Source organism: Myodes glareolus, chromosome 13, assembly GCF_982192425.1.
Source record: "Myodes glareolus chromosome 13, mMyoGla1.1, whole genome shotgun sequence".
NCBI classification, from domain to species: domain Eukaryota; kingdom Metazoa; phylum Chordata; class Mammalia; order Rodentia; family Cricetidae; genus Myodes; species Myodes glareolus.
This window is the reverse complement of record NC_142038.1, coordinates 22,372,781-22,399,261: the sequence shown is the minus strand read 5'-3', so window position 1 is coordinate 22,399,261 and position 26,481 is coordinate 22,372,781. Positions and strand designations below refer to the sequence as shown.

Sequence of the window (26,481 nt, the reverse complement as noted above, 5' to 3'; positions counted from 1 at the left end):
TCTCTTAGTATTTTATATCCAAGCACATTAGTCTTCTATAGCAAAGGACAGCCTGCTGAAGTTCTGTCCTCTGTGAAAGGTATGGTCAGAGAGTGAAGCCACAGAGCTATGCCAACAGCCAATTTGGATGAGTGGTCTGAATCATAGAGTAAGTACTATACCTTAGCAAAACAAAAGTCCAAAATAATGAAAATTAAAACCCATTTTGTTATAGTTAGTTAAATTACTTGGATTTATTTTAAAATACAAAAATTGCACTTCATTAAAAATTTATTAATACTGTTAATGGAGAAGGTATCCATTCTAAACTCCAAACTAGCCTGTTAAACGTTTTCTCCTTCTCTCTCTCTGTCTTTGTGTGTGTGCTCACACCCAGTCTTGCAAAAACTCTTAGATGTCATCACACCAGTGTGGAAATGGGATATCCCTTTCCAGCGCTTTGCTTTGGGATATGGAATTGACTCGCTCCCTAGTCGACACTCCCGCTGACAGAAACCACATCTTGTGTCTTGCTGTATTGCAGCAGTGATTGTATTTGACACCCAGTGACTATGTTCTGCTGTGTGCAAGATCTTTGTACAGATGGTTGGGGAATCTTCTGTTCTTCCAGGAAAGGGAAATAAATTCCACAGGGTGCTTAAAGTGAGACAGATAGGTATTGCTGTTCCCACGGCTCCCTCTGCCCCTGGGTCCCTAAGCCTCACTGTGGCCCGTGAGGTCTTACATTCTAGAAAGCTTCTGCTGTATTAGGTTTTCATACTACCCCTCAAGTGTCTTTAATTTTCGCTGTCTGCTCCTATATTTCCTCCCTCGTCCCCCTCTTACCTACCCCCCCACTTGATCCTCCATCCCAGTACCCCATCCATCTATTCTTTTTCCCTTTCCTAGGGAGAGCTATCTGTCCACTATAGCCCCTTACTCCATACCTAATCTCTGTGGTTCTATGGATAGTAGCTTGTTTATCATTGACTCAACAGCTAATATATAAGTGAATGCATATCATATTTGTCTTTCTGAGTCTTGAGTTACTTCAGAGTGATTTTTTTCTAGTTCCACCCATTTACCTGTGAATTTTATGATTTCTTTTTAACAGCTGAATAATATTCCATTGTGTAAATGTACCATATTTATCTATTCATCTGTTGAGAGATAGCTAGGTTGTTTCCAATTTCTGGCTATTATGAATAGAGAAGCAATGAACATGATTGAGTAAATGCCCTCTGGTAGGATGAAGCATCCCTTGGATATGTGCCCAACAGTGGTGTACCTGGACCTTGAGGTTGATTGATTTCCAGTTTCCTGAGGAACTGCTACACTGATTTCCAAAGTGGATGTACAAGTTTGCACTCCCACCAGCAATTTAATTTCTAAATACCTTGTCTTGACTAATACGTATTTCTCATCACTGGCAAAGGTAAACATTTATCCATCGCTATCCACTGTATCTCTCCATGAGCTGAAGTCACAGATGGCAGGTCACCTTGGACAGCTGTGATGGTCAGTTTTAATTGTCAGCTCGACACAATCTAGAATAACCTGGTCAGAGCATCTCAATGACCTTTGGGAATTTCTGCAGGAGACTGTTTTCTCTGTGCTCATGGAGGCCGAAGGGCTGTTCATTTTGGGTGGTACCATCTCCCGACTTCATCGTAGGGCAGGGGTGAACAGCCATACATTCATTTTCTCCTTGCTCCTGACTGGATGTGACTAGCTGGCTAGTACAAGCCGAATGAAACCCATTTTCTCTTAAAGCTGCTCGTGGGCAACTGGAGACAGAACAGCAGGGTGCAGATTACAGATAAATAAAATACAGCTGCAAAACAGGGCCTATTTGGAAAATAGCTACTTAGGCCCCAACATCAAATCAATGAAGGAAAAAGTCAATTTACTAAAATATTTCTTTTATTTGAATAAGGTCATTGACATTTCCTGAATTCCAGCTAGCATCAAGTAACAATCAGAAAAGCAAAACAAAAACAAACAAACAACAAAAAACCTTGACAAAATGTTATATAATTGAAACTGACAGCGGATAGAAGACCCTTTAAACTTTAACATCATAAAGGAAATGTCTTAAAACGGGCAACATACAGATTTTAAAAAGTTGCAAGAGCTGATCTCACCCTAAATCTTACAAATACAAAATTCCCAATGACTAATTTGTTCATCACCTTTCTCCAGCCAGCACTAGGCCCTGCGAGGGCCTCAGACCCCGGCCACCAGTCAGTTCTTTACAGAGACCGATTCTCAGCAGAGCAGCAGGTGAGCAAGCCCTGATTCAAGTCTTTTCCATTGTCCTCAAGTTATCACATGTGCAGCTGTCTGAGATAAACCTGGAGACAATCAGAAGGCCAAGCTCCGGCAGGCAGGCTTCCTGACGAGCACACGTATGCTTCGCCATGAGCCACAGATGATTCTGCAAGGTTCAGAGTCATCACTGTCGCGCCAAGAGGTCAGCTGACCAGCGGTTGGTTTGTAGCTGCTGCTGAACAACGAGCTTTAACAAACAGGAACAAGCACAGAAGAAGCAGCAGAGCTGCTGATCTCAATGACAGCGAAAACGTGCGTAGCTCAGCTTCCAGCCAACAAACACCCACCACACACACGGCTTTCCCCACTCCTCATTTTAGTGGTTCTCAGCTGTCAGTGGTGTCTGTGGAATGGACACTCTGAAGCCCCACCTGATTTGTGATGTGGCTAGATTGGAATGGAGCCTTGGAATCTGTATTCCTCATAAGCATTTCAGGAACTGAATGGCTGGTCCACAGGCCATGTCCTGAAAAACACTGACGTGTCTTTGATATGTGACAAAACGCTGTTATTGTGTATGACTTCATGGGGAAATTTTATGCTAAAGAAAGCATTCAAATAATTGTAACAAAACAGCGTATTACACAAATCTATCAGCAAATACATAATTGCAATTTCTTTCAAAAGTGGCATCATAAAATTACATTAACGTTTTAAAATAAATTTTGTTTTAATCCAAGGCACCTGTAAAATACTTGCTGGTGTTAGAAGTGAACAATTCCAGTTACACAGAACACTACAGAACGGAGGAACTCTGGCAGTGATAATTTCCCCCAGAGCAGGGTTTTGCTCAGAAGATTCAGATTTAATGATCATGAGGAAAACAAAGACAGACATACTGCGTGAACGATCTTGCTGAGTGATTTTTAAGCAATTAACAAGTAAAATGATTCCACTCCTCTATAGGGGCTAGCTGCCCTATAGAATCACGTCAGGAATGATCAGCGCGCTTCCCCTGGACTTGAGCCTGCAAAGTGTACACTGCCCTGATCTGGGGTTCCTTTAATGTTCAGGCACACATGACTGTGGACTTTGTCACGCTGGCTTTGGCAGCCTTTTATCTCAAGAAGATTTCCCAATGACTACAATTTGGCTTTTTTTCCTGAAAGTTTTTTTAAAATGTAAGTAAATTCTGGAAGATGACACTTGTGGAGCATGAGTTTCAGAACGTCAGCTGCAGAGGGGAAAGTGAGCAGTGTTGCATGCTGCAGTTTCTGCAGCCACTGCGAGGACACGGTCTGAGATCTAGAGGAACGCCAGCAGAAGAGGCGAGGCAGGACGGCACACACGGTGCACAGCACAGACCGCTGTTATAAAGTCTTCACATAGAGTTTAGGCTGTTAGCCCATCTGCAAGTAACATTTGAGGGAAAACTTACGAAGGCTTAGAACAATTTAGTTGCATATCTTAAACAGTGTTGTTCTGGATCCCATAGCAAACGAGACCATTACTTTAATAAGAGGTAAATTGTCTTGAAGCCAGCGGAAGTCCTAGCTCAGCTGTGAAAAGAAAAGTGAAATCTGCACTTGAAAATGTCACAGGTGGTTCCTCAAATACCTACAGCTAACGTGCGCTGCTATCAGCTCTTGCTAGCCTAATGTTTCCTGGCTAATTCACCAATGGACGCTTCACGGCATCCTTATATCTAGCATTTAAAGGAGAAACAGGAAGTATTTACTTTACAAACTTGTTTTCAAATAGCTCAGAGCTGCTTCTGCTATAGCCCCCTCAATTTACATTTGAAAGTCACAAACCAGAGTAATATAAACCAGAATGTATTGTAAGTCCTGTGAATTTAAAATAGCTGTAGAACATGTAATTAGAGCTAACTACAGGTTTGACAGATTGGGAGAAAAAAATTCCACAGATTAAAAGTATAAAAATTATTTCTGTAATATCAAATTGACATTATTAGAACGAAGATATTCAAGACAATGGCCATCATGAATGATTATACCAACAGGCAAAATATCCATTAAAAATCATCATCATAAGACTGTTCTCAACTAAATGATGTAGGCAAAAAGTAGTTATTCACTTCCCACAGAAGTTTTCTTTAGAAGTGAAATACACATCCAAGATTGAGGGGGAAATCATTTCATTAAATGCTTCAAGCTCTCAGACAAATCATTGATTCCACAGGGAGATGTGCTGGGACCAAAGGACTCTAGAACTCACTCTTGGATCGGGAATTCTCACTTCTAAAAATGACTTTGGTTACAAGACTCACATGAATAGGGTGCTCTTGTTTAGACCTCGTTTATATAAATATAGAAAGAACCCTCCGATAGCGGAGCTGGAGGGGAAATGCCCACAGCCGGCGGCTGCCCTGTTTTATGTCTTGCCTTGTCATCATTTTCTTCAGTGGCTGCACTTTGCCTACCAGAAGCTCGCTGACATGGAAAGACATGTGGTACTATGAACAAAATGTGGTTGTCTTGAAGATTTATTTTTACTGAAAAATGAATGCTATTTTATACAAAATTTAATAACTTAGACTATGGAGCCATTTAAATACCAAATCCCCTCGAAAAGACAACATTTGCACATTCATACATACATGATGTACATACAGGAAAATGAAGGTCAAAAGAATTTTTTGGCAGCTGCTTCTTGCTGAGTCCTAAAAAAAGAAAAGGAAAATCAACAGATGCTCTATATATTTAATTTGGGAAAGAAACAGGATTCTTTAAATTAAACTATCAATGCCCCCTGAAGTAGAAAATACTGAGATAAACACTCTAAACATGCACACCCAAGAGACTAGTGAACAAGTTTGCTTTGCACTGAATTGTCTATGTTAGAGAAAGCTGCATTAAGGTCCTAGTTAATTTCACAAGTATTTTATCCCCAAACATGTTGGGTCAAATGTCATCAGGACTCACCTGTACATGATATAGCCAATGAACAGCACTGTCTGCACGACTACAAATATCACAAAGTGGACTGTGGATAAACACGACGGAAATGGTGGTAGTTCTGGGCATTTTGGTTTGTCATTAGACGGCTGTAAAGCAAAGAATCTGTATTATAGTTAGTCAAATTGATGGCCTGGAAAGACATAAATGTGTAATTTTATAGAACTCTGTTAAATAAACAAGTATTTTCATTTACCCATTCCCCTAAATATTTTCTACCTATTTAACTTTTACTATCTTTTAAAAATTCTTTTTCTTTCAAAGAGCAACTGACATAAGAAGGATCTCCCTGTGCCAACTTGGTGCCACCTACCCCTGCCCCCAACTTCACTACAAACCATGATTTCAGTGCCCTTCAAGGCTCTAGAGAACAGGGCTCCCACAAACTCCTACTGCTCTGGATGCTTCCAGTTCACAAGTTCTGTCCTGGTATAATCAACAGCGCAGACCTCATGCTCAGTAACGTTCCAGTCCATACGATAAATTACATGCATCCTACCAACAAACTACTCAAACAGAATTTTGCTTCCTGCCTTTGCAATCTCACGTCAAACCTGACTGACTTCTGAAAACTGTCCATCTTCTGTCTCCAAAAGACAAGGTATCTTAAGGGGCTAACTAAACATCTGGGACAAAGACGTCCCCTATAGTGGCTTCTAGGACTGCTTGTTCTCAATCCAGCTGCATCTACGAGGCACAGTTTTTAGGACACACCCTCCCACAGCACCAAGTTGGCCACTGCAACAAAGAAAATATCTTCAAACAAAACTAAAATGTTACAATTTGGATAAAAAGTCAGGCCAATAAGAAAACTAGTAAGTAAGATTTGCAAAAATGATTCAAGGCATGAACATAGAAATGGTTAAGAAAGGCAGGGTCCAGATATAATGGGAATGAGATTGGAAACTGAAGACTAGAGTGTTTTCCCTCTAATGATCTTGAGAAAGTCATGTTAGTATTATTATTGCTGACATAAACGTAACGTATTTCAAGGGGTTTGGGTCTTCTGCTTCTTCTAAGCTTGATTAGGACCAACCATATTCCAAATACGTGTTGTACAAGGCCACCAGCAAGGAAAGCACTCAGGATAATCTTATTTAACTCTATCTAATCTTAGACAGCTTATCTGATGTGACATAATAATAAAGTATCAATAAAATTTCAGGTCAGAACCTTGGGAGAACATATGCCAAAGAAATATGCTTTTAAAAACACAGACTCACAAGAATATACAAAACCAAGTCAGCTAAAATCCTAGTACTAGGGAGGGAAGAGCTAATGAAGTTCTACCCCAGCTTAACTCCTACTGGCTACTGCCGGCTGTCAGGGGGCGGGAGTCAGTTCTCTGCAGGGATGTGACCCCTACTGCACTGAGTCAGTTCTCTGCAGGGATGTGACCCCTACTGCACTGAGTCAGTTCTCTGCAGGGATGTGACCCCTAATGCACTGTCAATGCTCTGGGGGTGGCCCTCATGGACACACAGGCAGCACTAAGTTGTCTGGGGTTTAAAGAGCACATGGTGGGGGGAGTAGAAGTGGTAGGAGGGGAGGGAGTAGGGAATGGGTCTGATCAAAACACCTTATGTCCTACAGCCTTCCTTCCTCATCCCATCCTTTACTGCTAACAACTTAGCTTCTCTCTCCCTGGAACCCCAATGACCACTCCCACCAGAGAATCAGGAAGGTGATCTTCACTCTCCTAGTCCTCCAATTCAAATCCCCCAGTCTCATTCCCAGCAATGCAGCAGGCTACCGTCAGGGGCTAGCCTTCCCTCCCTTCCTCCATTTGCTGCAGACCCCAGAGGTACTCTTAGTAAACCCATCTTTCCTCCCTCCTGTCATCTTCTCAGCCCCCAGCTCTTCCAGTCCATCCCCATTCCTGCAGGTCACTCCCAACACCCCGAAACAAGTTTACTGAGGATACCTGCTGGCTATAGCTGCCAGGGACCCCAGAAGCACTCCTTACCAGACAACACATTGTGACCGCATACTTCTAAGACCCAAAGAGTGCAACAGAAACCAAGGACCAGAAAACTCACCCAGCAAAGACAACACCTAGAATCACAATCATCCCAAACTCAGATGCCTAGTCAGCAGCATAAAAACACATTACCACCCAGGAAAGTATGTCTCCACTAGGGAAATGCAATATAGCTGAAACACAAGACAAGGACTTCAAAATGGCTATTGTGAATTCATTTGGAGTCCTTAAACAGAATATGAAAAAATGCACTAATGAAATCTATGGAAATAGAAACGGGACATTAACAAAAACAACATGATATTTCATAAGATGCAGACAAAGCCTTTGACAAAATGTAACACTCTCAAGATAAAAGTCCTGAAGTGTCTAAGATACAAGGACGTACCTTAACATAATAAAGGCAGTTTCCAGCACGCCCAAAGCCAACATCAATTAAACAGAGAGGAATACAAAATTTCTACTAAAATCAGGAACAACGAGGTTGCTCACTCTCCCCCCACCTATTCAATATAGTACTCGACGTCTGAGCTAGAGCAGTAAGGCAACTAGAGGCAGTCACGGTGCTGTAGAAAGTCCTACAGCCAGTAGTTACCCGCCCACTGGGGCGTAGCCTCTTATACTATTTATGCCAATGTAGAGCATGCCTCCAGCCTCTCTTTTCCCACTGCGGAATTTCTGTTCTCAGTTCCAGCAGAGGATTCTGATTTGTGAGCCTACCCCTAAATAAATAACTGTCTATTTCTCAATTCTGAGCTATTGTGGGATTTCTTTTAAGTGTCCTTCTTCACAAGGGGACACAAAAGTAGAATGAAAGAAGTCAAACTATCTTTATTTGTAAATGATATCATAGTTGTGGTTTGAATGAAAATGGCTCCCATAGGCCCCCAGAAAATGGTACCAGTAGGAGCCGTGGCTTGTTGGAGGAAGAGTATCACTGGGGTGGACTTTAAGGTTTCAGAAGCTCAAGCCAGGCCCCTTGTCATGCTCCTTTCCTGCTGCCTGCAGCTCTAGATGTAGACACCTTAGTTACCTGTCCAGCACCATGCGTGCCTACATGCCACCATGATGATAATGAACTAAACCTCTAAACTGTAAGACAAATCCCAATTAAATGTTTTCCTGTATACTACCGCTGTAGTCATGGTGTCTCTTCACAACAATAAAACCCTAAGACAGAATTATACATCAGTGACCTAAAAACTCTACCAGGAAGCTTCTACAGTTGATACACACTTTCAGCAAAGTAACAGGATACAAAATTAAAACACATACACACAAAACCAGTAACCTTCTGATTACTGATAGACTGAGAAAGACATCAGGAAACAACACTTTTCACAATAGCCTCAAAAAACAAACAAACAAACAAAAGCTTGGTATAACTCTAACCAAGCAAGTGAAAGACTTGTATGATCCAAAATTTAAGACACTGAAGAAAGAAACTGAAGAAGACATCAGAAGATGGAAAGATCTCCCATGCTCATGGATCGGTAGGATTAATATAGTAGAAATGGCCATCCTACCAAAAGCAATCTACAGATTCAATGCAGTCCCTATCAAAATTACAACACAGATCTTGAAAGGACAATTTTCCGCTTACTTTGGAAACACAAAAAAACACAGGAGAACTACAACATTTCTGAATGATAAAAGAACTGTTGGAGGTGTCACCAGTTCCAACCTCAAATTGTACAACAGAGTTACAGTAATAAAAACTGCATGGTATTTGTATAAAAAACAGACATGTTGATCAAGGGAATAGAATTGACAACCCAGATATAAAACCACACACCTACAGACACCTGTTTTTTGTTTTTGTTTTGTTTTTTTTTTATAATAAGTCAGAAATACACATTGGAAAAAAAGATAGCATCTTCAACAAATGATGCTGGTCAAACTAGGTGTCCACATGTAGTTAAATGCAAGTGTATCCATTCTTATCACCGTGCACAAAACTCAACTCCAAATGGATCAAAGACCTCAACCTAAGGCCATATACAATAAAAATGATAGAAAAGAAAATGGGGAATAATCTTGAGCTCATTGGTATAGGAAAAGACTTTCTCAACAAAACATCAATAGCACAGGAACTAAGAATAACAATAATGAATGGCCTCGTTGGGGTGTTTTGAAAGAAAAATAGCCCCCACAGACCCACAGTGAGTGGCACTGTTAGGAGGTATGGCCTTGTTGGAGTAGGTGTGGCCTTGCTGGAGGAAGTGTGCCACTGGGGGTGGGCTTTGAGGTCTCAGAAGCTCAAGTCAGGTCTAGTGACTCACTGTCTCTTCCATGCCTGTAGATCTGTGCCTGCAGATCAAAAGATGTATAACTCTGAGCTACTTTTCCAGAACCATGTCTGCCTGCCTGCCTGCCTGCCATCATGCTTTCTGTCATGATGATAATGGACTAAACCTTTTAATGTAAGCCAGTCCCAATTAAATGTTTTCTTTTATAAAAGTTGCCATGGTCATGGTGTCTCTTCACAGCAATAGAAACACAAACTAAGATACTTCATGAAACTGAAAAGTTTCTGTATGGCAAAGGACACCATCATTTAGACAAAGCACCAGCCAACGGAATGGGAAAAGATTTGTTACCAACTACACATCCAATAGAGGGCTATCTAAAAGATACTATCTATCTATCTATCTATCTATCTATCTATCTATCTATCTATCTATCTAAACATATATATTATCTAAAATATACATAGAACTTAAAAACTGGACATTAAGAAAAGAAATAAACCAAGTAAAAAACAGAGTACAGATCTAAACGGTGAGTTCTCTAAAGAGGAAACTCAAATGGCTGAGAAACACTTAAAGAAACATCTTTTATTAAGGAAATGCAAGTTAATACTTTGAAATTTCTTCTTTTACCAATAAGAAAGGCCAAGATCAATAAAACAAATGACAGCTTATGCTGGCAAGCACAGAGCAAGGGGAATACTTATCCACTGCTGGTGGGAGTGCAAACTTCTACAGCCACTATGGAAATCAATGTGATGGTTCCTCAAGAAGCTAGAAATAGATCTACTTCAAGATCCAGCTGTCCCACTTGTGGGCATAAACCCAAAGGATCTACATCCTATGACAGAGACTTTCTCAAGCATGTTCACTGCTGCTCTATACATAGTAACCAGTAACTGAAAACAAACTAGATGTCTGTCAATGTATTCACGAATAAAGAAAATGGGGTATATTTACATAGTTGAATATTACTCAGCTATTTAAAAAAATGAAATTCATAAGTAAATGGATGGAGCTTAGAAAAAAAAAATCTTGAGATAACCTAGACCCCAAAGAACAAAAATGCTAGGCGTCTCCTTATATATAGATGCTAGCTGTGAAGTCTTTGGTAAGCAGGCTACAGTTCATACAATCATCAAGGTTACAGGGTAAGGAAGTGAGCGGGAGGACTGGATCACGCTAGGAAGAAGAAATAGAATAGACACTTATGAATGAGTATGGGGAGGGGGACTGGAACAGTAGGAACCAAAGGGGAGACGGAAGAAAAAGGAGTTGAGAGAGGAAAATGAGGAGGGACGGCTAAAACTAACGGCCACCTGAAGGGCTGTATAGAAACCCAATACAATAACAGCTTCCTAAGATATATACAAATACAAAGCTGATCTAAATGTGCTTGCCAAATAGCTGGGAAGACAGAGCCCCAGTTGCACATTTTTTGTTACCAAATGAAGAATCTTGGAGGAGTTCAGAGAGGGGGAACTATTATCAGACTATATTATACTAAAAAAAGAAAAAAAAAATCAAACAAAAAAAGAAAAAGTCCACTTCATGTATATGTATAAATTTTCAAGCAAGTTCAAAATAATGGATTATAGAGGATATTAAAATGGGAATAGAAATATTTTCATTGCCTGGTAATATAAATGCCATACCCAAAACCCCCATTGTTGCTCCTGCCTAGTAAGCAATGACAAGTGCAGGCACCGAATTCTGCTTTCTACCCAGGAAACCCAAATCCAAAGGCTTTCGGAACCTATGGGACAGTTAGGACAGAACATGAGCATAGCTCAAACCATGGCACAGGGACCTCACCATGCTGCGCTGTGCCAGGCTGTCGATGTCTCTCTTCACGACATGCAGGTGCTCTTTGATGTCCATGAAGTGCTGAGTGGTCTCATAGACGCCTGCCGAGCCAGGGTGCTGGATGCCACTGACCAGCCGCACCGTTTCACTCATGGAGTTCCTGGAACACAAAAGCCCTTTGATATCACAAGGGTTTTCTTTTTTGTTTCCAGTTATACATTTCAAATGGTTACCCCTTTTAAGCTCAACACATCAGATTGTTAAAAAAACAAAAACCCAAAGAAACAAATACAAAACTGGAAGCCATAGTGGCACATACCCATAAGCTCCATACTTGGAGACTGAGGCAGAGGACTGGGAACTTAAGCCCAGCTTGGGCTACACAGAAAGACCCTGCCTGAAAGGAGAGGTCATGAGGGGAGGGGGGGAGGGAGAGGAAATGAAAAAGGGGAAAAAGAGCCCCAGGAAAGAAATGTGTACTTAGAAGAGTGCAGCTTGACCTGATGCAACACCAGCTCCCAGGAGATGACCTGTGAGCTCCTGGCTGATTCTGTAACATGAGGTAAGTGTGAACAGTCTGCATAAACACTGCAGTGAGCATGCCTGCTCACTGGAACCTTAAAGGACGACCTCCAGAGGGACTGGGATAGCACTGAAGGCCAGCTCACAGACCCCTACCTACGTGAATGTTCTCTAGGGAAAATTCTAGCACATGAAGAACACTTTGGCTCAGCACATAGCTCAGCAGAGTTTTGCTTGCTGACTCTGACAACTGAGTGGTTGACTGAGATTTGAGGTTAGACACCACTGCCTGCTGTAGCCATATCATTCCAATAACCATATCACAGCCCAGGGAAAGATAAAGCTCAAAACCGGTAGTACAGTTTTTAATGCACGCTTATCACTTTCAGATCATAATTCAAGACCTGAAGCCCTGTGTGCACTGGGCGGCTGCTGGGAGGGGCAGAGGGAGCTTCGGTGTTCCTGCATTCTCCTCCGTACCCACCTTTTCGTGATGACCCTGCTGCTCTTGTAACAAACCATGACCAGATTCACAGTAGCTTTCTGCATTCTCTGAGTGCCTCTGGCAAACCAGAGATTCTGTTGGTCTTAGGGACTCCTGACAGGAACTGTGCCTCTACCACTCTGTGCTCCTATCAGATGGCCCTCAGGTACGAGCCCAGAACGCCACCAGGAAGTCAGTCAACAAAGCGGCACAAGCGGCATTGCCGACTCAAGTATGAAGGAATTGTGTGACAATCACTGACCCTATGCACCATCCTTACACACTGATTGCCACGGAGCCCTGTGGATGTGAGAGACAGCACGACAGTAAAAAATGGTAAGCACTCTATTAGTGTAAGAAATATAACAGACTTGTTTACATAAAGGGATGAATGTACCCAAAAATGATGAAGGTACTTTAGCTAGTGGTACTTTCAAAGCTTTGTGAATGGTAAGCCACCATGTGTCCACCACAGACAGTAGAAAATACATTCAAGTCTGGTGATTTCCCCCAATAGATAAAAACCAAGAGTCTCTGCACCTTTCTGACTTTATCTCTTACTCTGTTCTTTCCATTCCCTGAAAATACCTTCAACCATAAGCCTGTCTGGGTAAGGCTCTTTCTAGACGTGACGTTCGCGTCCTATCTATGGCTTTAACATCCTAGTGATAAGCAGATGGGGTGGGAGCATGAGGTAGCAGGTCTGAAAGGGGTAATACGTACAGAGTGTGTGTGTGTGTGTGTGTGTGTGTGTGTGTGTGTGTGTGTGAGCGCGCACGCGCTCCAGCTCACTAATGACGGAGGACCCACTAGGTCATTTGTTTAGTTGATCATATAGTATGAATGTTAATTTCCTGGTTCTTGCAATTACATTTTGGTTATGTAAAATATCAACATTAAAAGATGGGTGAAAGATAAGTGGAAGCTTAATGTATCAGTTTTACAGTGTCTAACGTTCAAACTCAAGAAAATAAAAGGCTTGAGAGATGGCTCTGGTTAGGAGCACCAGCTGCTCTCCAGAGGGCCCGAGTTTCATCCCTAGCTCCCATAATGGCTCACAACCACCTCTAACCTCAGTTCCTTGAACTCTAATACCATTTTTTGGTCTCTGAAGGTACTGTATGCACACGGTATGAACATACATAGAGGTAAAACCACCCAATTATAAAAATAAATAAATCTTTTGAAAAATAGTATCAAAATAAAGAATACTATGTTATATAACCCAGTAGACGTCTAAAATAAATCTATTTATTTAGCTATTTAGTAATCACTTTGGAATTGTGAACCAACAACAAAAATGTTTCTTAAATGCAATGCTAAGGAGCAAATTACAAATTTCCAGTCGTCAGTTGAGTCATTAGTTTCTGATCTTCTGTTTAACCTGGTCCCGTATGGTTGTTCAGCCCTTAAAAGACTCACTTTGACATCTCCTGTCAAGGGTTGTACCAGGTGGGAACACTGACATATTAGCTTACGGAAACACACATGGGCTGTGCTCTCCGTCACAGACACTGAGAAGGCTGGCTACCTGTGTGAGTCAGCCATTGCCATTAGAGATATGTCATTCAACTGCCCATAGACTGTCTATTCCAGCTCTGTTCAGCCTGTCATGGGCAGAGATGGCATCAGAAGTTGTTCCTGGGCAAGCATGCCTGCTTTCCAGGCCTGCCACAGTAAATGTCCTTCCACCCCCAGCATTTCTCACAGTGCTGAGACAGCTTACTTCAGTCCCCTAATTTCCAAAGACAGGCCCACACCTGGTCTCCACTCACTACAGTAAACCTCTTTGTTTTTAAAGACACTAATAGTAGCACTTTCCCCGTTTTACAGCTTATAATAGTTTTTAAAATTTAGACATTTGCAGCTTACCCTCCTGAAGGACACTGACACAGGGGAGCAGGCACACAAGCTTCTTTAGGACAAGGGACAAGATGTTCACACATGACTGTTGTGTACTTACTTCATCTCATTCACTTGTCTCAAAATCTCATGCTGGGTCTTCACAACAGTATCCAGTTCCTGCTGAGAGACCTGGAGGGAAGCAAGACGAAGCAGCTTAGCACCACGGGTCACGTGAGCACAGCACTGTTCTGACTGTCTCTGGCTGGGGTGCTGTGTGGGAAAGTTTACCTGCCCCGGCTGCCCTGGGGTCCCTGTTCCTCTCCTGGAGATCTCCTCTGTCAGGGAAGACACATATCTCCTCTGTTCATCAAGGATCATATCCAGCTGCCTGTTAAGTTGTTTGATTTCCAGATGAATACGATTCTGTCCCTCAAAGACCTGTCTGAGCTCGCGATCTCCTATGCTCTCGAATATGTCATCCGCTGTAAAGTAGTCGCAAATTACAATCATTACAATCCTCTACACACCTGGAGAACAACCAACTGTACATCTACTTCAAGCAGTTTCACAGATGACATGCTAGTTATCATAGCACTGATAACTGTGAGAACAGTACATTACACAGCAGTCAAATGCTAGACACAGGCTTTACCAAGCAGCCTCTATCAATCAAGCTGGTGGGGAACAGACCAGACATAAAACTAGCAGGTACGAAGCACTCAGTCTGTTTGGCCTTGACACTGTTACGTTTTTGAGAATGTAACAACATACAAGGCCTTAGTATTTTTTGGCTTACACTAGCACTTAAAGTTTCCACCATTAAAGTCCAGGATTCTCAGTAGTAAGGGGAAGGTACTGGGAAAGAGGGTGTCATTTTCTTCAATGGTATGGCCACTACTGGACTAGCTGGAAAGAAAGGGTTCAGAGGGAAAGGAAAGTAACAAAGGAAATGGAGCAATATAATCCCAATACATTGTATACATGCATAAAACTGTCCAAACTTTTCAATAAAGCCATGTGTAACAATGAAGTGGGAAAGAGAGCTCTTTTTTTCCCCTTTTTTAATAGTTTTACTTAGCAGTCATCCATGAGGACAGCACCGTCTCTTGTTTTTCATTTGTTTGGTTTAGAGAACACAGTGGTGAACATGTCAACGCCATCCTCACCGGGCTCCCACACAGGGGCTCATGCTCACTCACAAAGCTATGGTGCTCTTCATGCGCTCCTTACAAGCCACACTCTCAGGCCCTGAAGGACTCAGGACTTGCTTTCCCACTGTTCCCAGCAATTCTGAGTGTGCTGAGACAGCAGAGATGAGGCAGACAGTACACACCCAGGTGTCCCTGCAGAGCCAGCCCAGCCACAACTTACCTGGCTGCCCCTGGAGGTCAGGGTGGTCTTTCTGGAATTCCTCCTTCTTCTTGTCCAGTTCTTGCTGGAAGTGTTCAAACTCCTCTTGGTACTTTTCCTTTTCTTTTTCTGAGATGTCCTTTTCTAGCGTAGGCTTTTTCAGGGAAGAAGAGGTCACAGGAAGGGAACTGGTGAGACATTTGGCATGTGTCCTTCTCGAGCTCACTACCCCACCACTGGCCTGAGGCTGTCCCTTACCTAAACTACAGCTAATTTCTTCCTGGTTTTAACAATACCGGAAATCACAGTAACGACTGCCATTCAGTGAGCATTTACAATACGCACACTGGTCTCACTTAACCCTGACAAAATCCAGAAGTTAAGACTGAACAAGCATCAAGCATGCTACAGAGGTTCAGGAACTCATACAGGACCCAGACTGACGTCAGTCTATTCAAAACCCACAGTTAGGGCAACACCACTGATAACTGGAAATTAACTGCTTGGAAAAAGGGTACTTACTGGCTCTTTCCCAGGCTCAGTTAGTTGGAAAGTCAAGAAAGAAAGAACATCATGGTCATCTACAATTAAGAAAAAAATTTCAAGAATTGTTTTAAGTAATTGTTCATATTTGTGAACTTACTTGACAGGTATCTACTACTTATGAAAGCCTGACTTTAGAACTACTCTAAACCTAACCCCAGGTCAGCAGTGCAGCAGGGATTAACTGGAATGAATGGGGTGTGCCTGACAGTGAAGGGCGCTCCTGCACGGAAAAAGCCCTGTTCCACGTGCACAAACCCCGTCCACCTGTGTCCAGTGCCCTTCCTGTGGCGCACACCAGCGCTGCCCTTCCATACTTGCTTTGCTCAGCTGGCTGATAATAATACTTCTATTTTATCTAAACCGTGCAAAGTCAGATTAATACCAGGTTGTTTAAGCTAAAGGCAGGAACCAAGGAGACTGGACCCCACAGCAGTGAACTGCTGTGCCAGTCCTGGCGGCTGCATCCATACTGTGGTGTGGAGTGATTTATTCCAAGTGCTCAGCACCCTTCTACTTCTGCCTTTCCTGGGGAGCTCTGGAGGGGGAGCTGGGTAAACAGACTCTGAGGCACTGCAGACTGGGTAACCTGAGGAGAGAGCATGTGCTCAATAGTCAGGAATAAAAAATCCAGACCGTGACTTTTGGCGGTGACCGTGTGACCCCCGAGAAACTGCCTTCACCTGGACTTGGCAACACCTGAAAACAAATGGGGATACAGACCTCCTCCCTCTTTGCTTGGGTGGTACAGAACAAGCTATAGTCTGGGAAGGATTTATATGGTGATGTGCCGCTCAGTACAAAGCAGCACTGGTGTGGAGGAGCTTCATTCATCAACAAACATGGAAAATAACAGCAATTATTTTCATTAAGGTTTGCCCCAAATAATATTTCCTTGGGTTTCCAAAGTCATTTGTACATGATACAGCAACTTTAAGGGCCCTAAAACACTTAGGAATTAACTTTTTATATCCTCAACTTGAAATATGTCCCCTTCACTACAAAATGTGCCTAAATAAATGGTGTAATTTACATTCATGCAGCCAACACAGCCAAAGACTGGCAGAATGGGCCATGGGAAGGCTCCAAAGAGATGGAGGAGCGAAATGGAATCGAGTCAATATACCTTACACATACTATCAATAGTAAGAATCATTCACAGGCTTTCAGTATTAAAAGATGGTGAGATTTACCTGCAAGACCTCCTGTTGCCGCAGATATCCCAAAATGCCCTTGTGGGGGGATAATCATATTTTCCACTTTGGCACAAAATTCATAATCATTTTTATCTGGTGTAAAGCCATTATTGATCATGACCTGGAAAGACATACTACAGTTGTAGATTATTTCAAAATAAATTTTAGCATTTTGTGATTAATAATATTCACTCTTGCTTCCTTCTATTGTTATAATTCTTTTTGTATGTGGATATTGTGTGTGTTTGTGTTTGCATGTGAGTAAACATGTGAAGATCTGAAGTTGACACTGGGTATCTTCCTCAACCACTTTCCCCTTTTATTGACTGAGTCAGGGTCCTTAAATTGATCCCAGAGCTCAGTGATTCTCTAGACCAGTAAGCCATTTTGCCCTGGCTCTTGAGTGCTGGGATTCCAGGTGGTCACATTCCTTCTCAGTTTTTACACAGTTTCCGGGAATTTGAGCTCTGCCTCTCAGACTCACAGGGCACCGAGTTCTTTATCCACTCCCCAGCCCTACAAAGGATAATTTGCGATAAACCCACTTACTAACCACCATTACACAGTAAGATCGTTCACTTCATTTTTTTTAACCCATCATTTGTCAAAGGCTCAAAAAGAGAAAATGTTGATAGTTTAACAATCTTTCTACAGTGAAGTAAGTTCCTCTCTTGCAGACTCTTAGGGAGTCGTGGTCATTCTGAATAGATCACAGCAGGAATTCAAATGCTCTGGTTATCCTGGGTTAGCCAATGACAGTGTTGCCCATCTCTCCGGTCTTCCTTTAGGCACCTGTCACCTCAGGTCTGGTAGTGAGTGGAGCCCTGTGGATAGGGCGGAGCTGTTCAAACTGTAATTCTGTCTGAGTTACTTAAAACCTCCCACATTCAGTTTCTCCAGAGAGCCTGGCCCTTTGCGGAGCTGCATTTAAAGCACAAAACGCCAGGCTAAGTCACTTGTTAAAACTGCCTACACCACAATTCCACTTCCTGCTGAGAACACCAACTCTCTTAAACCTTCCTCACAGGAGGGTCACTGTCAGGCCTTCCACCCCACTTCCGGGACGTCTGTCTTCACACTTCAGCAAACTACTTGCTCTCTCAAACGTTCAGCTTCTTTGAGACCCTATCTGCTTTCTGTGCCTGAAACATACATACACTCCCGGTCCTGCTCTGAGGTGCATCTCAACTGAACCACTTCTGGACTTTTCCCAGGGTCATTTCTCAGGGTGCAGGTTCCAAGGTCACAATTCCTTAACGCTATCTCAATTCCCTAGCCCTTGTCACACAGCACAGTGACACTAGTGTTTCCTCTAGGGCCTGCAAGCTCTCCAAAGAGAAAGGTCTTTGTCTTACTCATATTGGTATCCTGAAGACTTGGATATGTGCTCCTCTGACCAGGCAGAAACTTACTGACAAAGCTCACTACAGGAAATAACATACACCAGATAACACACTTAATTCTGTTCTCAGGGCAATGCATACAGATGTGCAGATACCCATGCTTAAGTACATTAACTTCTGTCAAAAATTCAAAAGAAAAGTCAGGAAGAGTGTTGCTTATTTGGTTCCCATCACTTACCGTCAGCGTCCTCTGGTAATAGGTAATCTTTGCGCGCACAGGATAGGGTTTATTACGAAAGTCCCTCTGACAACTCGCTAAAGCTTGAGTGGTGCCATCACTGCAGTGGGAGGGAGAAGAAAAGAAGGCTTTTAGTATTCAAGATTCAGGAAGACTCAGTCTTTCCTGTCAGAACTCTGGAGACACTGGAAGGGAAGTCCCAAGGCCACTGGGTGCTGAAGGGAGGGAGGATGTGCTATTAGGAGAGAGGACAGCATTCAGATCACTCATTGTTTATTTTTGTGGTACTGGGAACTGGACCTAGAGTCTCACATATGCTAGGCAAGGGCTCTACAACTGAGTTGCACCCCAGTCACTCCTGGAGTCACCTCCACCCCAGCCAGCTGAAGCTGAAGCTGAATCTAAAGGAACCGGCCAGGCACTTCTAGTTTAAACCACTCGACCAGGGATGGCAAAGAACCACCACCATAGCAGCCACCGAGATAGGAGAGACCAAAGCCAGGCGTGGGTAAGAAATTTTCTTCCACTCAACACCTGGAAACTCTGTAACGCACCGACAGTCGTAAAGTGACATTAGTGTTGAAAATGGTGACACATTTAATGACTGGGGACTCATTAGTTGGGTGAAAACTAAATTCATTTTTGAAAGATCTCTTTCAATAAACATGAAAAGTTTGGTTCACAGAAAGAACTTCAACATAGGAAAGGAAAAGTAAAACTTTTCAGTGAGTTACAATATAACAGTTCAAGAAAAGAAACATCTTATTTGGTTGGGAGAGTGTTGAGATGTGAAGCAATATATTTCATGAGGTTGCCAAAGAAAAGCTGAAATGAGAAACAAGGCAAAATCCCACTTACTTTTGATGGTCATAATTAATTTGTCCATTGTTGCCTATAACTACTATAGCAGGATTATTTTTCTAAAAAATAAAGAGAAAATATTTTAGTATGTTTCATAGAAAACTTCACCATTCTTCATGTGCTATGAAAACTCATACTGCTAAGATTCCAGAACTCTTAAACTTCTGAAATAGTGTGGCCTAAGCTTTCAATGCATCATTAAAATTTCTTTAAATTGCTGACAGCAACCTCTGGAAATCAGTAACAACTAGCTAAAGGGACGACCACCAGCCAACCTTAAAGCGTCCAAGCCACAGGTTAATGCTTCAGCATCTAAGTATGTTTTGTTTTTCAGATGTCATCAGAACGTTTGACCAAAAAGTAATTAACACAGGAGAGCTGAGGGTGAGGGTCACCGCGCCCAGCACCTGAGTACCGCCATGGCTTCCTAGACACTATTGGCTTCACTGCCCACATCTAAAGATTCATGCTGGTTTTTTCAGTTACTAAGCATACACGGTGTGAATCACTGACAGGTTCTCAGAGCTACTTCTTCATCATGACTGTAAATTAGTGTGGGAAAAATCGTGTCTGCAAAGCTTTCAGTTGTGAGATTCTCTGCTACCAAGACTAATGACCATGCTCAGACTAACAACCACGTTCTTTATTATTAAATTTAAGGTGTCAGGCGAATTACCTTCTCACAGCCTAACTCTGCTAAAAATACAGTAAAATGGAAAATGGCTAACAGTTTTAACAAAAAAATATACCTTTCCATCATTGTCAAAAGAATCAAAAAACACTCCAACACCATTCCACAGATCAGCTGATCCAAACACAGGGCCGTCCAAACCTTGATTTTCTGTATACCAAATTGCCTGGAAAATACGTAAGAGGAAACAGTTAGGAACCAGTGGTTTATGCAGCTAGACTGGCTCAAGCAACAGAAACGGGCATACTAGGCCATCAGCTCCAATTCGACCTCTTCCGGTCACTCGAAATGTCACTTCCACCTCCCAGTTCTCGAAGGCTGCTTTCGTTTTTGTCCACACTGAACCTCGCTGGCTTTTTAATGATGGTGCTATTCGAATTTGATCTGAACTTGGAATAGCATCTACAGCAAAAATCAGAAGAGGAAAGCTTTAAGTTATAATTATGCAGAATTCAATGCATCACTGCCGAACTGCTACATATAGAGTTACAAAGAAGAAATTTTACCTTCTTACTGTACACAAGAATCTTGTTAGACATGGCTTCAGGCTGCCAGTTATGACTTTGAAATGTGAAAGGAGCAGTATCTTTTTTGTCTTTGAACAAAGAAATGCACCTGCAATCCTACATCCCCATATAACACAGTAAAAGTACCAGAGACCAAGGAAGGAGACCAAGGCTTCAAACTTTTGCTTTTATATTATGGTTTCCAATTTTGTGTTTTTATGGGTTTTGTTTCTGTGTATGTTTCTTGTGATTTTTAAAATTCTTTTTCTGTTTTTCTTTTTTTTAAAATTCTGGTTTGTTTGTTTTTTCATTAGTTTTCTAAAGAGAGAGAGGCACAGAGTTGGATGGATGATGAGGATGTGGTGAGGATCTGGGAAGGGTAAACAGTCATCAGAATATATTGTATGAATTTTTAATAAAAAAGCAAGCTGCGAATTTGATTTTCCTAATCTATTTTTAATAAAATTTCCCCAATATTAAAAGTCTACATGTTTCACCAGTTACACACCACAAACTGTATATATACAGTTAAAACATTAGAAAAAAACCATGAGAACCAAGCACTAGGGATCAAGTTCAGCTGTGATTTTGAACAAATCATCCGGTATTTTATTAGTTTCATCATTTATGTCTGTAAATGAAAGGGGCAGGCCTGACAACTTCTCTAAACATTGCAAAATCATATGCAAAATATCCTGCATATATACATTTTCCCAGGAAAAGGGCCAAATAAATAAAGCAATTCTTTAACTACGGTGGACTCTCAGAGAAAACATGGGATTCTCAAAAGTAGCCGGTTCAAGTCCCAGTCCAGGCACTTGTGGCTGCCGATCTTCAGTGTGTCATTGGTATGCAATGCATATGAATGCACACGTAGGCACAGCACAGGGATATTGCTGGCTCGGTTTCACACAATCACAGCAAAGCTAGGCACATAACTTTTGGGGTTTTCCAGATCATCTAAAAGTTACATCTATACGATATACTGAGTGTGCAACAATATCATATTTAAAACAACAACAAGCAGGCTTCAATTTTAAAATACATTAAGGAGTTGGCACATGGATCAGTGAAAAAGCACGTCTTATCACTCATGGGCTGTGTGTTTGACTCCCGGGACCTCAGAGTCAGGAAACAAAACCAACGTCACTGACTGGAACCGCTAATATCATCTGGTGACACCGGACAAGGAGCATGGATAGACAGACTGCTGAGTACACCCAGTCTGTAAAAGATCAAACACAGACTCCACAAAATCCAATAAACTGAGCCACAAAAAAACCAAACATGCCTATAAATCTTTCAATCCTCTTACTATTGGCTAATTACCAAGGTATGTGAAAAGGCCTACATTTTGAACAATTCTAACAGACTCTTTCAGACTGTAATAATTCTGACTGTGAGGACTCCACTTTGTAGGGAGAAAAGGAGAGCTAGGATACTTTAGTGGACTCACTGGCTCAAACACTCACAGGGTGGGGAGAACACTATGGAAAAGGCCTGCACAGAGAATCTGAAGATTTGAGAAAATGTCCCAGAACCTTTGTCTGTCTGTAGTTCTCGTTCCATCTATACAGGAGATGTCTGGCTGCCTAGTACAGCTCAAATAGGAGAACGGAGGGGAGAGCTTTGAAAGTTATGAACAGTTCCAGATTATTATCATTTCTTGCCCTTGTGGACCTAAGGATATGTACCGACAGTACAAAAGGACATAAGATTTAAAAAAGAGAAATGGGTGATCCTAATTAGGGCTGAATGTAATGGGCTATGTTTAAACTAAATCCTAAGTTTCTTCATTTTTTCTGGTTTCAAATGACAGATTGCAAGAAGAAATGAGAAGGGAGAAAAACGACCAACGGCATTAATAGAGTAAGATGAAAAGTTACAGAAACCACGAAAGCAGTGGATGTCCATGCCATCCAGACCACTGAGTGTCAGAGTCAGCAAACAGATCAAGTCATGACTGAAACAGTAAAATACTTTGGCCACACACTTGCACTGGGATACAATAGACAGCACCCTCCCCACGCAGCACCCTGTCTTTCACCCAAGCTGTAGTTAAACTCAGCCACGGATGACCTTGAACTTCTGATCTTCTTGCTTCCACCCCCAGCGTAGTTAGCACTGGGATCAAGTGTGAACCACTACACCCAGCTTATCGGGTGCTACAGATTGAACCCAGGGCTTGATGCACGCTGGGCAAGCATCCTACCAACGAGGCTACAGATCCAGTCCTTTAGCCTGACTATATCTGTTGCTTGTGGCTCTGTGAAAGAGTGACGGTAACTAATTTCAGTAGTTGATTAACACTTTGCATTTGCTGATGCGTGACTGCGGTGGAAAAGACTGAGAACAGCAGACAGGTGACGGAGAGGTGCCCACAAATTCACCACCACTTCCAAAAGTCTTAAAAACACAAACAGAAGATCTGAAAACCTGTGTTTGGAGTCATGCACCATCATCTTTGATGCCATCTTGATACCACGAGCCCAGAAGGCTTATAATAAATGAACTGAGTAACAGCATAATTGCATTGCACCCTGTTTCAACTACATAATGACTTGGTCATTAAATTCAATGAAATTTACATCTGATAATTGCACATTAATTTGAGGAAAACGGCCCTTCCTGGAAGTGTGCTTTCTATTTAGCAATTACTTTCTAGCAATGAAGCATTTTGTTTCAGCCACTGGACAATCTCGTGACATATAAAAAGGCCTTCTATAAATGATTCCTTAATTACACACGAAAGTAGATGGTATTTACTACTTGGATGTATCGGGCAGTCACCGAGGAGCTTATGGGAAGACAAATGCTACCGATACTCTTTGGTCAGCTGTGACACATCAGCATTAAAAGTGTGGCGACGTTTTCGTTTCACTGAGCGATGCTCAGACACAGTTCTGTCATCTGGGTCAGCGTGACTAAAGCCTGAAGCAGAAACCACCTCATTTTGAGAAGCTATGACTATTCTTAGTCCCAAGTTCAGAAGCCATCAATACAAAACTCTATCTCCTGCACTAACTAAACAAAGACACGAATATGAAGTTTATAGTGTGAAGATTAAAGACCACACACACCGTCAACTGGGAGGCGGTTCTATGGTGTAAGCCCAACACTTTAAGAACGACATCCAAAGACCTAAAAATCACTCTAAGACTCTATGCTATCCTGGAGCATTCGGGAAATAAAGTACAAACCCGGTCACTGCTAACTCCCTAAAACAAGCAAGCAGAAGGAGGTTGCTGGAACTGGTCTCAATTGCTATGGCCAGGCAAAGTGTACCCTTGAGACGTGGCATCAGGGTATATTGTAACGTGACACCCAGAAGCTGGTTTGAGCACAGAAAGTAACAAAACACCTCCGAACAAACAAAGTGCTGATGAGATTAAGAAAGGGAAGATTGGGAAATGGGTGGACAAGTTGGGTGAGAAGACTCGGGACACGCGGGGAACCTGCGAGCTGGGGACCTGGAGTAGGGGCTGCCTGGGGAGTCCTGCTCCAGCGTCTGTGTCGTGCAGAGCTGGAGCTGACCCTCGGCCCTGCAGGGCATTGGGGAGATAGACGGAAAGCAAGGAGGGAACCCAGCCCCCGACCCCGGCCCGGCCCCAGCTTACTCCCCGCGTGGGCCCAGAAGGGCACAGATCCATCGCTCTGCACCAGATGCGGCCCTTTAAAGCTGTATTTGTACTCGAAACGGCGGTGCGGCAACTCGGCTTGGGTGCCCGCGGCGCCGGGCGCCGCAGCGTCGCCTCCAGTGCCATCGCTCCCGACGAATCGGCTGAAAGACAGCAGCAGGGCGCAAAGGAACGGCCGCGCTCCAGCCCGGGAACCCCTCCGTCTGGACCCCGCCATCTTGGATTTGGGGACGCAGGGGCCGGCGGGAGAGGGAGGGGCACTGGAGCGGCGGATGGCCAACAGGGCGCTCTCTGATTGGTGGAGCCTGGGAGACCCGAGGGCAAGGGGTGAGCCCCGCCCCTGGCCTCCCCCATCCCGGGGCCCATTGAGGACAGAGCATCTGTAGGCGGGGTTACGGAAGGGGTGGGGCAAGACTGGGAGCTCACAACTCCAGCGGCGTGGGGCGGGGGAGGAGAGGCGGAGGGAGGGCAGAGACCGGACCTTGAGGTGCAAGGGGTCCAAAGCTCTGGAGTGCCTGTTGGGAAGGTGATTCCCACTTTTTCCTACTACCAGTTTTTCCAAGCTCCAGAGTAGCGGTCTCCCTCCTGTAGTTTAGAAAAACCTTGCCCTAAGACTTGTGGAGCCAGCCCATAATAAACTATATTTAGAATAAAGTCATTATTTAGTGGCTGGCTTTCCTTTTGTGAACTTTCCAGAAACAAGGCGGGATCATGAATACTAAGTCTCAGCCCACTGAGAGCATCTCACAAGAGCCCTAGGATCTTTTAAATGGTTGAATTAGGGGGTTTTATATCAAATCAGCGCTCTCATTTCTCAAAAAGTGATTTCAAAGACTTTCCAAATTTTTGAAACCATGACAACAGTACATTCATATGAACTTGGTAGTTTTGTTACAAGCTTATATGCTATGAATAGAGTTGACGAAAATTTGCATTTTATTTTACTTTTTGGTTTTTCGAAACAGGGTTTCTCTGTGTAACAATCCTAGCTGTTCTGAAATTAGCTCTGTAGAACAGGCTGGCCTCGAACTCACAGAGATCTGCCTGCCTCTGCCTCCTGAGTGCTGAGATTAAAGTCGTGAGCCCCCACCACCCGGCCTTATTTTTTTTTTTTATTATTTTGTGTGTATGTAATGTGTGGGGTGGGCATCACATACAGCACACATATGGAGGTTAGGTGACAACTTTACGGAGCAGGTTCTCTCCTTCTGCTTATGTGTATTCCGTTCTTGGGGTTAAACCAGATCCTCACATTTTCGTAGCATCTGTATTGTTAGCATATTCATGGTCATTTTATTTTACTATGATTTTAAAAAAAAAACAAATCCGAGAAACAGCAAAGTAATTTTACATGCAATTCTAGTTTATCTGGGCTGTTAACAGCACACACTCTTCTTAGGGCTGTATGATTGATTTTTGTTTGTTTGTTTGTTTTTTGCTTTTGTTTGTTTTGTTTTTGTTTTTTCTAGACAGGGTTTCTCTGTGTCTCTCTGGCTGTCCTGAAAGTCACTCTTTAGACCAGGCTGGTCTTAAACTCACAAATATTCACCTGCCTCTGCCTCTCTGAGTGCTGGGATTAAAGGTGTCTGCCACTACCTCTCGGCTTGACTGTATTTTTTTGACCTCTTGGTTTCTCCTCTTTAGACTCCCTAGCCAATACTAGTAAATCTCTTTCTAAAGCACCAATCAAACCTTCATTCTGAATGTAGTCACATATATGGTTTCCTACCCATCATCTAGATGGAAACACAGTTCTCATCTACCAGAGAAATATGCTTCTTTAGTCCCCTCTTGGATACACCAGTAACGGAATCTATAACTGTGTGTGCTTGGGCTGTGTGGGTCATTGCCCTGAGTGTTCTGGGGTCTTAATTCCACATCTTCTCCCTCTTCAGTCTTTAAGCTCTGGAAACCATCACTCAGATTTGCACAGTGCTCTTCAAGTATTTATGGAGCAATCGTGACGTTACTAAAAACTGGCGAACTCTTACTGAGCCCTT

At 42.7% G+C, this 26,481-nt stretch overlaps 1 protein-coding gene across 3 annotated transcripts; it reads right to left on the bottom strand.

The window, feature by feature from the left end:
• Positions 1-1,884: 1,884 nt before the first annotated feature.
• Positions 1,885-24,713, bottom strand: Lman1 (lectin, mannose binding 1). 3 transcript variants are annotated; one of them, XM_048419016.3, is made up of 14 exons: positions 24,461-24,713; positions 20,585-20,739; positions 20,396-20,503; positions 19,644-19,705; positions 18,786-18,885; positions 17,202-17,325; positions 15,988-16,046; positions 15,487-15,619; positions 14,404-14,597; positions 14,234-14,304; positions 11,274-11,424; positions 5,196-5,317; positions 4,871-4,933; positions 1,885-3,809 (listed from the first exon to the last, which is right to left on the bottom strand). In XM_048419016.3, the coding sequence occupies exons 1-13, from the start codon at positions 24,696-24,698 to the stop codon at positions 4,897-4,899; spliced, it is 1,554 nt and encodes a 517-aa protein (XP_048274973.3). In that variant the 5' UTR covers positions 24,699-24,713; the 3' UTR covers positions 1,885-3,809; positions 4,871-4,896. The 3 variants fall into 3 exon arrangements, with proteins under 3 accessions (XP_048274973.3, XP_048274974.3, XP_048274972.3); XM_048419017.3 differs by having other exon boundaries at positions 4,884-4,933; XM_048419015.3 differs by having other exon boundaries at positions 1,885-4,933.
• Between the last annotated feature and the right edge of the window lie 1,768 nt (positions 24,714-26,481).